At 35.5% G+C, this 12,212-nt stretch overlaps 1 protein-coding gene across 1 annotated transcript in view; it reads right to left on the bottom strand.

The window, feature by feature from the left end:
- The window catches only part of COP1 (COP1 E3 ubiquitin ligase), a 270,124-nt gene that overhangs the window by 231,197 nt on the left and 26,715 nt on the right, over nucleotides 1-12,212 (bottom strand). The window contains exons 2-3 of the mRNA XM_021682810.2: nucleotides 11,448-11,507; nucleotides 2,793-2,890 (exon numbers count right to left, since the gene is read on the bottom strand). Of these exons, the coding sequence (XP_021538485.1) occupies nucleotides 2,793-2,890; nucleotides 11,448-11,507 (158 nt within the window). The remainder of the gene's footprint in view (nucleotides 1-2,792; nucleotides 2,891-11,447; nucleotides 11,508-12,212) is intronic.

Below are 12,212 nucleotides of genomic sequence, written 5' to 3'. Positions count from 1 at the left end.
AACCTTAGTAAGCAGCACATTTTCAATAAATATTTGTCTAATACTTTATAAAATTTGTAAATATTTGACCAATTGCATACTACTCATGACTCAATAATAACCCAGAAAAAATATTTGAGATTTTTAAATGCTTAATAAAAAATTATGTTAAAAAAAAAACATTTCTATGTCTATAGTTTCTATTTATATACATTTCTGTTACAGAAAAGTATTACAGATAGATCGATAAGGATTTCAAACGTGAAAATACATTATATAAGGATAAAATTATGTGGGGGGCGCCTGGGTGGCTCAGTCCGTTAAGTGGCTGCTTTCGGCTCAGGTCATGATCCTGGGGCCTTGGGACCGAGCCCCACATCCTGCTCCCTGCTCAGCGGAGAGCCTGTTTCTCCCTCCCCAACGGAGAGCCTGTTTCTCCCTCCCCATCTACCTGTCATTCTGCCTACTTGTGCTCTCTGTCAAATAAATAAATAAAATCTTTAAAAAAAAAAAAATTATGTGGACGATAACTTGAGTAGAAGTTCAAAGAGAAAAGGAATGAATAAAATTTCCCATTGTTAATGAAAGGTGTCTATTTTCAAATAAATGATAAATACCAAATCACTATGATTTAGATTTCACTGGATACATTTTATTTTTTTATTTTTTTTTCAAGATTTTATTTATTTGACAGAGAAAGACACAGCGAGAGAGGGAACACAAGCAGGGGGAGAGGGAGAGGGAGAAGCAGGCTACCCGCTGAGCAAGGAGCCTGATGTGGGGCTCAATCCCAGGACCCTGGGATCATGACCTGAGCCGAAGGCAGACGCCTAACAACTGAGCCACCCAGGAGCCCCTCACTGGATACATTTTAAAAAGAGATAAAAGCTTTATTTTTAAATAACCAGATTTATAATACTCCTAAAGTTACATCCTTTACAACCACTTACACTTATAAAGAAAAATTGAGGATGATAATTTTAAATAGGGGATCAATGTGTGATGAAGAACATCATTTTTCAGAATTTTTATGAGTCACCCAAGCAAAAAGTTTTGAAGACCACTGCTACAGAAAATGCATAGTTCAGCCCTTTACCCATGACTCAGGTAAATGTACAGTATTAAAAGGGAAGGGTCCTGGGAAGCCTGGGTGGCGCAGTCGGTTAAGCATCTGCCTTTGGCTCAGGTCATGATCCCAGGGTCCTGGGATCGAGTTCCACACCGGGCTCCCTCTGCCTGCCACTCTCCCTGCTTGTGCTCTCTCCCTCTCTCTCTGACAAATAAATAAAATCTTTAAATAAATAAATAGTAAAGGTCGTAACCTAACAATAAAAAAAGTGCAAGGCTACCTAGTAGCCTTCAATATTGTAAAACATATACTTATTTTACCATGGTCAAGAAGAAATCTGAAATTACTTCAAAAGGTTCATGGTCCTCAACCCAACCAAGAATGACAGGCACCACACAAATAAATCATGTAATCTCATGCTGAAGCAATGGAAATAAGAACTTAGAATTCTGAGTTTTTTTCAGTAAAGGAAAAAAAAAAATGGAATTCCATGTTCAGAAATAGATCTCAATGGCATCCTAAATGCACAGAGGATCCCTATCTACCTAATGTGGGAACCTATGAATTTGACTATTACTGTACAAATAGTAGAGTGGAAGGGATGATGGGAAGAAAAACAGGAAAAGATGTATCAGCATAAAATGTTACTTCCATGGCTGACATTCATAATACATTAGAAGCTGCACTATAATTAAAAGACTTCAAATATGGGCATAACATACTTACACTCCAATTATCCAAAACAAAAATTTATTCTCCATAAAAAGAGGTTAAAAACTAGAACATCACCCAGATAATTTCTAGCTCAGAAAATCAGTAACTGTAACTTCACTATTCACTGGATATATGTGAGAATATATACTTAATGTATGAAATCACTTTCCAACTAAAACAGTGCTATATTTTGAAAGTTCTTCCATACTAGTATATATGCTCCCTCTAGTTAGAAATTCACATAAAGGAATCTCCACCTTTTGGACTCGTTAAAGAATGTTGCCTGAAAATTTTAGTAAACACCAAAATTGTCGGAAGATTAGCTTCCTTTCTGTATTTAACATTCCAAAAGAAGTTTTCCAAAGTTATGACAACTGATAGGAAAGTAATTCTAGAGCCCACACAGCAGCATCAATCCATGTGTGTCCGAGTTCAGGGACACAGGATTTTGCTTTGCAGGACTTTCATTTCCCTTCTACCCAACCTAGCCCATAAAGTCCAGTCCTGCAGAGTATCACACCACTCAGTATTTCTTCTTTTCCTAAGTTCCCTCTCCAAGTTCTTACTTTTCAATTGCCTCCCAGTTCACAGACTCTCTTCACCTATCCAGGAATCCAATTACCCAAGTTTCCACCTCCTCTTCCCCCTCTCCATTAACACTTTCTTCCCTTGACTCTCACTTCTACCCTAGAAGCACAAACAGCAGGAATGCACTACACTGTATAAAGAGACAGGTATTCGGGACCTCTGGCATCCCCTTTAACTTCTGTCCCACCATCTATGTAGTAAGAACTAAGAGTTGTGTCAATTTTTCTTTTTTTATGAAACTTAAAAACAATATAATATAGTACTAACAACACATAGTATGGAAAATACATCACAAAATAACAAAGACCAGGAAAGCACCCAGGTGAGTAGGAGAGAAAGACTTGCTTTACCCCTACACTATGTTTTCTGAATAAATTAGTGCTAGCATACACTTTTGGGGATAGAATATTTTAAATAATAAAGAATCATTCCAAAGACTCACCCAAGAAATTAGGATACAGATGGTCAATATTATCCACAACATAGTTACACTTGGGACATCTATTATTATCCTCCAAACTCTGATGAATACACTTGTAGCTATTAGCAAAAAAAAAATAAAATAGGGTTCATTAAATCAGTGAAGGATTAATAAACTGGTCATAAATTAATGCCTATAAGTCTTCTATTTCTCATTTAAAACAAGTAATTTGTTATCAAATTTATTTCAGCTTATATTTTATCATAATAAAGATACATAGAGCATTTATTAGATAACAGTATACAAAAGTTAATATTTAAAAATGAACTTGAATAACAAGTCTACTGGATATAGAATGTTTAAAAAAATGTACTAACTTTTAAGTTTATGCAATTTAAATACTTTGTAACAACACCCAAGAAAAGCAAATGACTATGATTTAGTTAAGCAAATACACTATTCATGTTCTTGGAGTGCTGATATCCTTAAATACAAAAAGAACACATTCAAATTAAAAAAAAGTGAAAAACAGAAAAATCAACAAGACAAACATTAGTCAATAAGCATGAGAAAATCATCACCTTCAGTAGGATAAAAAAATTGATTTTAAATTATATACTATTTTTTACCGAATTGGAAAATTAAAGAAAATACTATCAGAGTTAAGGAGCGCATGTGAGTATAAACAACTTCATGTACTGTTGAAGGAAATGTAACTGCCACAACATTTCCAGAAGGCAAGTTGTATGGAAAACCTTAAGGTTGTGTATCCCCTTTGGTGTAATGATTTTATTTCTAGGAATTTACCCTAAGGAAATGAGCAGAGGTATATACATAGAAAGGTGCTCAATTCAAGATTATCTGTAAATAGCAAAATAAATTAGAAGCAACCAAAACACTAGGAAATTGACTAAATAATTTTATAAACATCAATCCAAAAAAAACCCAAAAAATCATCTTGCAATACATAACTATATGCCATGAAAAATAATCTAATAACAGTGGTTATAGCTAAAGAAAGAAGATTACAAGAAATGTTTCCTTCCTTACGATATATATTTCTGTAATGTATGACTTTTTACAATTATATATTGTCTTATAATAAAAAAACTTTTTTAAAAAAACTTTTTAAATATTGTTCAACTAGGGGAGTCTGGGTGGCTCAGTCGGTTGGGCTCTGCCTTCAGCTCAGATCATGATCCCAGGGTCCTGGGATGGAATACTGCTTTGGGCTCCCTGCTTAGCAGGGAGTCTGCTTGTCATTCTGCCACTCCCGTACTCCCGCTCATGCTCTCCCTCTCTCGAATAAATAAAATCTTTTTTTTTTTAAAGATGAATTTTTCGGGGTACCTGGGTGGCTCAGTCGTTAAGTGTCTGCCTTCAGCTCAGGTCATGATCCCAAGGTCCTGGGATTGAGCCTCGCATCGGGCTCCCTGCTCCATGGGAAGCCTGCTTCTCCCTCTCCCACTCCCACTGCTTGTGTTCCCTCTCTCACTCTCTGTCAAATAAAATCTTTAAAAAAAAAAAAATGAATTTTTTTTAAAAGATTTTATTTAGGGGTGCCTGGGGGGCTCAGTCATTAAGCGTCTGCCTGCGGCTCAGGTCATGATCCCAGGATCCTGGGATCGAGCCCCTCGTCGGGCTCCCTGCTCCGCAGGAAGCCTGCTTTTCCCTCTCCCACACCCCCTGCTTGTGCTCCCTCTCTCACTGTATCTCTCTCTGTCAAATAAATAAATAAAATCTTCAAAAATTTTATTTATTTATTTGACAGAGAGAGATACAGAGAGAGCACAAGTAGGCAGAGAGGCAGTCAGAGGGAGAGGGAGAAGCAGGCTCCCCGCTGAGCAGGGAGCTGGACGTGGGGTTCGATCCCAGCACCCTGGGATCATGACCTGAGCTGAAGGCAGCTGCTTAACCGACTGAGCCACACAGGCACCCCTAAATAAAATCTTTTAAAAAAAATATTGATCCAAAAAACCACAGAAAAATATCAAATTGACATTAGGAAAAAAAAAGTCACTATATCACTTTTTATGAACTAAAAATGACAATCTCTAACATAGTGGATACAGTACAATCACATTTCTGTTTTTAAAAAATTGCGTATGTATCCATTTAAAATAAACCAAAAAAGATATTCATCATAATATTAACATGTATGTCTCTGGGTCATAAAATCATGGGAAACTTTTTCTTTTTAGATGTCTACAAGTTTCTATAGTAAAAAGGCACTGCTCCTAACAATCAGAAAAAAAATTACTTCTAAGAAATTACAAGGGTGATTTACAAAGAAGATTCCTAAAAAGATACCACCTCTTTTATTCTGTATCCAAATTACTATAAATTTACTTCAGCTTTATAAGTTGAAGCGACTTTTTTTTTTTTTTAAGATTTTTTTACTTATTTATTTGACAGAGAGAGACACAGCGAGAGAGGGAACACAGGCAGGGAGAGTGGGAGAGGGAGAAGCAGGCTTCCCGCTGAGCAGGGAGCCCGATGTGGGGCTCGATCCCAGGACCCCGGGATCATGACCCGAGCCGAAGGCACATGCTTAACAACTGAGCCACCCAGGTGCCCCGAAGCTACTTTTTTATAACCCACTTACTTCACTCTACCTTATGAAAACAGAACCCACATCCATCAGGTTTCTCTGTACTAATTAACAACTACTTTTTCATCTCACATTTGGTACTTTCAAGATAAGTTTAAAAAGGACATCATAGGGCGCCTGGGTGGCTCAGTCGTTTAGCATCTGCCTTCAGCTCGGGTCATGGTCCTGGGGTCCTGGGATCAAGTCCCACATCGGGCTCCCTGCTCAGCAGGAAACCTGCTTCTCCCTCTCCCTCTCCCCCTGCTTGTGCTCCCTCTCTCGCTGTATTTCTATCAAAATAAAAATCTTTTTAAAATAATAAATAAATAAATAAAAAGGACATCATAGAGAACTGATGCAGTGCTGGTCTCTAGCACAGCACAAGGACCTAAAGATCTAAGTAAATGGCTGGCACATAACAGATACTCAAATATATATAAAACAAATGACTTGTACAGTGTTCCAGAAATAACATCACCTCTTGCAACTATGACAAGGTTAGGATTACCATATTACCACATGATAGGCTCCATATCTAACAGAAAATTTCCTATGTAGAAATTTCAGTGAAGGAAATATGTAAAATGTTCATGTTTTCATTTCTATTGCAAGGGAAAAGCATAAAGCAGTTATGCAATTACAACACAGAAACACTTATAGTCTGCTTTGGGAAAACAGAAATGAGTTCATATTACCAGAAAATATTCCCAAATGACAAGATTAACCCTTAAAAAAGTCCAAGTTCAAATAAACCAAGTCATGAAGTAGAAACTCTGGGAAGGTTATTAAAGATGAGACAAGGGGTTGACAGATAAGCAGAAGGGCATTCTGGGTTTTAGCAAATGGCTTTTGTAAAGAAATGATAGTTAGAAATGAGCAAATAATATGGTAAGAAGAACAAGTTAAGTTGTTAACTGAGTGAAAGAGTTTGTCAATAGACAAGAATCCCAGAGTCCAATAGAATATCCTCCTCTCCTATCTTCAGTATCCTAATCATATCCCTTGTCAGTAGGTTTACTACCACACAATCCTCTCCTAGAAGAAAAAGTAGTCCAGGACACAGTGAGAAGGAACTGTCCTCAGGAACAAAAATTCAAATGACTTTTACACATTGCATTGGTAATATCTATCTATACTATAAAATGAAAACGCATCAAATTACATACCACTGTATAAAACTGACATGCAAAATGCATCAAGTTTATCTTATAGTATCTACTACCTCACTACCACCCCTGGGCAGACCTGCCCTAGTTTGAGAAATAGTAACTATCTTATTTTGTACTGTCATCCCCTCTTTTATTTGTTCATTCAAAGCAAGGATTTGTTTTAAGTCATCTCTGTACCCTCAATGTCTAGCACTATAACCTGTTAGAATTGAACTAAGTAAGTGTTCAATGCACCAAAAAAATAGGTATAAACAAAAAAGAAACATGTCTTCTGGGTCATATAAAACACCACTAGAGATTCTCAATTATTTCTTTCACAATAACTCTACTTGACCATCACCACCACAGATGTGGTATTTTGGATTCTAAAAGAAGGATAAGTATCTAGACTAGTGTTCAAAATAGGGGGGATAAAGGGATATATATCTTGGGTCTACCTGAGAAGTTTTCAAAAGCTACTCACACTGAAACTCTTAAAAATAGTAATTCAGTACCAGAATGTGCTGACATAAATGGGTTTAAGTATATATCTGATAATGAAGAATGAATATTTTGAAATTTTGCCCTTTGTAACAACATGAATGGACCTCAAGGGTATTATACTAAGTGAAGTCAGAAAAAGACAAATACCACATGATTGCATTTATATGTGGAATCTAAAAACAAAACCAATGAACAATCAAACAAGCAGAAACAGATTCATAAATACAAAGAACAAACTGGTGGTTGCCAGAACGGAGGAGGATGGGGACATGGGCAAAATAGGTGAAGGGGATTGACGAATACAAACCTCCAATTACAAAATAAGTAAGTCACGGAGATGAAGAGAACAATATGGGGATTATATTCAATAATACTGTTAACACTGTATGGTGACAGCTGGTAACTACACTTACGGTGGTAAGCACCAAGTAATGTACAGAATTGTCTAATCACTATGTTGTACACCTGAAACTAATATAACAATTGTGTCAACTATACTTGTATAATTTTTTAAATGAGTATTTTTCTATAAACGTATGATTATTCTGTTTCTATTAAGTATATACCTACCAAAAAAATAAAAAAAGTATAACCTACCTATAAGATATAAATATCTTTTTCTTTTTCTTTTTAAGCTTTTAGGGCATAATTTTTATTTGAGAACTGCCTGTAATATACAGAACACTATGCCACTTTAACCATCTAAAAACTTCTTCGAATGTTTTCTGAAGCCCTCTATTCACCCACCCCCAATACACAAACTTTCTGATTTCTCCTCATTTTTCTATAAGTAATTGTAGACACTAGGGTAAATGGAGACCTTATCATAAATATCTTTTTCTCTCTCTGTAAACAGCGGTGAGTACATATAAAAAACTGTGAATAATCAGAAAATTCTCAAAAAAGAAGAGACTATAACAAGAACAGCAAGGACAAATCAGTACAGTGGTCCTATATAATAACTGGGTATAAAGAAAGACTAATAGCAAGGTACAAGATGATAAATTATTCAAAAGCCCCAAAAGACAAGCTGATACCCAGCTTGGACCACAGATATGCTAGAAGATGAACAACACTGAGATAGGCTATTAATTATAATTAATTTGTAATAAAAAAATAGTAAATCAGAACTTGGTAGACATGAGGTTTGAGAAACAAGGTGCAGGGGGCAAGCAGGAGGTGGCAAAGGGAAAGAGCAAACCTTATCTCTACATCACAAAGAAGCCAGATATTTTTATTTTATCATATCATTAAGTTTGGTTAGACAACAGCTAATAGCAGATTCACTGTCAAGTGGGAACAGTATCTCCAACCCGTTACTAGGAAAGAGTTACCATTTATAAGTGAGACGAGGGATAAACAGTTCACGTGGTCCAATTTGATTTAGTGTTAATAATTTGGACGGAGCCTGGAAATGCTAACACTGCTCTGCTCCAGATTACAAGCCAGCGTTCAAGTTAGCGAAGATTTGATCCAATAGGCTACCGTTAATGAAGTTCCAATGGCCTCATGTGATAGGATAGGGTAAATAATTATGAGCTTTTGCTTTAAACAAAAGTACAAAATGTCTCACAGTTTCACAAGCCTGACAATGGGCTGCGAGCCTCCAGGTTTACCAGCTCCTCTCAACTTTATGGTCTCGTATCCTACCAAAACCTGGTAGGTATTTTAAAACACATTCATATTTTAAAACACACTCAGGTTATAACATCACTTGAGTTATAACAAAGATCTAAACTTAAACTATTTTTATTTGAAGGGAAAAACATATTTAAGAAACCAGTGGGGTTTTCCAACGATGACCTAAGGACACACCTTGAAAATTACAGGAATCATTGGAAAGGCCAGGCCTATTTAATCATAAAGTCAATCAGTAATTTATTACACATCACAACACAGCGAAGCAAGATTACTGTACTTATTTAGCAGACTCTTCAGTGTCCTTTTAAAATGCCACAGTAAATATATGTTAGAAGAAGGCAGTTAGGAAAAATTAAATCCTCACTTTATAATTTGTACCAAACATCTGCACCTTCTAAACTATAAAAGAAGAGGACGTGAAGGAGTAGGAAGAAAAGGGGGAGGAGGGTAAAGGGGGACAACAGAAGAGACCAGTTGAGCGACTGGACAAATGTAAGGTAAGTTTTAGAGCCAGAACCAGAATCCTGGTTTACCAACTTCAAGACCCTGCTTTTTAACTCTGTATCGGTATTTCTCAGATGTGGGCAATTTTGTCCCCTACTAGATATCTGGCAATGTCTGGAGACATTTTTGGCTGTCATACTTGTGAGAAAAGGGACTGCTACTGGGTAGAGGCCAGGGATACTGCTAAACAATCTACAATACCCAGGATAATCACCCACAACAGGAATTATCTGGTCCAATATTCAATACTACCAAAGGCAGAGAAAGCCTAATCTAAATCACCCAATTTTCCAGAGATCAAAGTCTCCATGGTTTCCCATGGAATGCTATGGTGCTAGGTCAATTAATGGACCAAAGGAAACACTACTGTTAAACAATAAGCCTGAAAAGACCAAGACCATACATGTATCAATCTAAAAGCAAGACACACATGACCAGAATTTCAGTAGCAATAAGGAGCAGAAAGTTATTCATGAACCATAATAATGTCAATGCAATGATATAGCAGGAAATCCATATTATTTAAGGCAAGATGGCCTTTTTTTAAAAAACCAGCAAAAAAATTCTGAAGGACACACCATTACTCTTTACCATAACCTCTGAGGAGGTAGACCAAAAAAAAAGACTAGAAAAATTGTGACATTTACATTTCATGTTACAGCTTTCTGGACAATAAGAGTTGTTTTTTAGCCAAGAGTACATATTGTTTATTTTAATAACTTATATTTTAATAAAAAACATAGTCCAAGCTAAGAAAGCGATTTTTATTCTAAACTTCTTTTTAAATGACTGGCAGACTGGATATACCTAACACTGATGCATCAAGCTCCAAATCAAACGAAAATACTTACAACCTGGTAATAACACCCAGTACTTGACTAGTGAATATCAATCTACCAGATATTACATTCAACTTCAGAATAAAATTATGGGTCTGACTTCAACATGAATTAGAATACAAGGACTATTAGAACACATAATATTAAGCCAAAAATATCGTATCAACAGTGTAAATAATTTATGGACATGATCAACTGCAAACAGAATATACCACCCCCAATCAAAAAAAACACACAAAAAATAAACAAAAGAAATTAAACAAACACAGATTACATAACCATTAAGATGGCTACTATTAAAAAAAAAAAACAGAAAATGACAAATGTTGGCTAGAATGTGGAAAAACTGGAACTCTTGTGAACTGCTGGGGGAGATGTAAAATGGTTCAGCAGCTATGGAAAACAGTATGGAGGTTCCTCAAAAAATTAAACAGAACTATCATATGGTACAGCAATTCTGCTGCTGGGTATATATCCAAAAGAACTGAAACCAGAATCTCAAGCAGATATTTAGACACCAATGTTCAAAGCACCATTCTAAACAACATTTAAGAAGTGAAGGCAACCCAAATGTCCATTAACAGATGAACAAATAAAATACAATATATACATGCAATGGAACACTATTCACCCTTAAAAAGGAAGGAAACTTTGACACATGCTACAACAAGGATGAAACTAAAGACATTACGCTTAGTGAGTTAATAAGCCAGTCACAAAAATACAATTTGATGCCACTTATATGAGGTATCTAGAATAGTCAAATTCACGAAACAAAGTAAAATAGTGATTGACAGAGGCTGGGGGGAAGGGAGAAATGCAGAGTTGCTCAAAGGGTATATAGTTTCAGTTTTGCAAGATAAAAAAATTCTGGAGATTGTACAACAATGCAAACAAACTTAACATTACTCAACTTAAAAATGGTTATTAAGATGGTAAATTTTGTGTGTATTTTACCACAACTAAACATTTTTTAAATATACAGATTAATGTGACATATATACAAGACTAAGCAACTAACGATAACACTGAGCAAAATGTTGAAGAAGAAAACACAGATCTTTTTAACCCCCTTTATCCTTTTCCAATGACTTTCTAACCTCCTTTACTGGGGCTCACACTTATCCCCACAAGTGAGTTAAAGATGCTTCATGCTTCATCCTAATTATCCAGCACCCCTCAATTTTCTAAAACGGTAATCAAAGCTCTATAATAAATAATTAATCAACCCAAAAGTTTTAAAATCCATCTGTAAGGGCAACGGTAACTCTAAGTATTCCACAGAAATTATGCACCAACCATATGCTTTCTGCCTTGAGCTGCTGAACTTATAAAAATGTATCAAAGAAATTATAAGATAACCAAAATTATTTTAAAAACCTAACTTCTCACTGGCTGCATTTACACAAGTTAAAAATCAAGACAATTTTGCTAAATAAAATCATCTTACCAAAAGCTGTGGCCACATTTCGTCATGTATGCTTCCTCAATCATATCAAAGCAGATAGGGCTAAAAAGAAAATAGAGAAGTAATTGATTTTTTTTTTCAGTAGAGTGATTATAAATTGGCAAGGCTGGTAACAATACCAACGAAATCATTTATCGATTCATAGCTAAGTCTTCAAACATTCTATCAATAAGACAGAATTTCGGTTGAGATGAACGTGCTTTAGGGGATTGGTGGTAAAATGACAATTTGTTCAAGACAGTCCTAAAAGTCATCAAGCTCTAAGATGAATTAAATGAGTAAATTAAAATGGCCCCAATACTTTAACCCACCCATTTTAATAATGCAATGCAGTCACAAGAGTCCTTAAAGTTCTACCATCTTTTTCAATCATCCCTATACTCAAAAGCACCTAATCCAAATGCTATTTTATTTCCTATCTAAAAAAATTAGTTCCCTGAGTGACAAATTTACAATTCCAATATCAGTAACTCTTCTATATAATGAAGACGGTAAATTATAACTAATACTTAAAATAGTACAAATGGTATCCATTAAAATAATGACATATTAACTCCTTTAATCTTTTCAACAATAAAGTATTGGTAGGTACACATTATTAGAATCTTTTCATAGAGGGAAATTGAGGCACATAGATGTTAAAATCATACTCAGGAAATAACACAACTGATTTTCAAACTTAGGTCCATGCTCTTAACCACCATTCTATACTAATTCCAGATACGATGAGTTAAATACCAAGTTATA

Source organism: Neomonachus schauinslandi, chromosome 6 (genome assembly GCF_002201575.2).
Source record: "Neomonachus schauinslandi chromosome 6, ASM220157v2, whole genome shotgun sequence".
Taxonomy (NCBI): domain Eukaryota; kingdom Metazoa; phylum Chordata; class Mammalia; order Carnivora; family Phocidae; genus Neomonachus; species Neomonachus schauinslandi.
The sequence above is the reverse complement of the archived record's forward strand: the minus strand, read 5'-3'. Positions and strand labels throughout refer to the sequence as shown.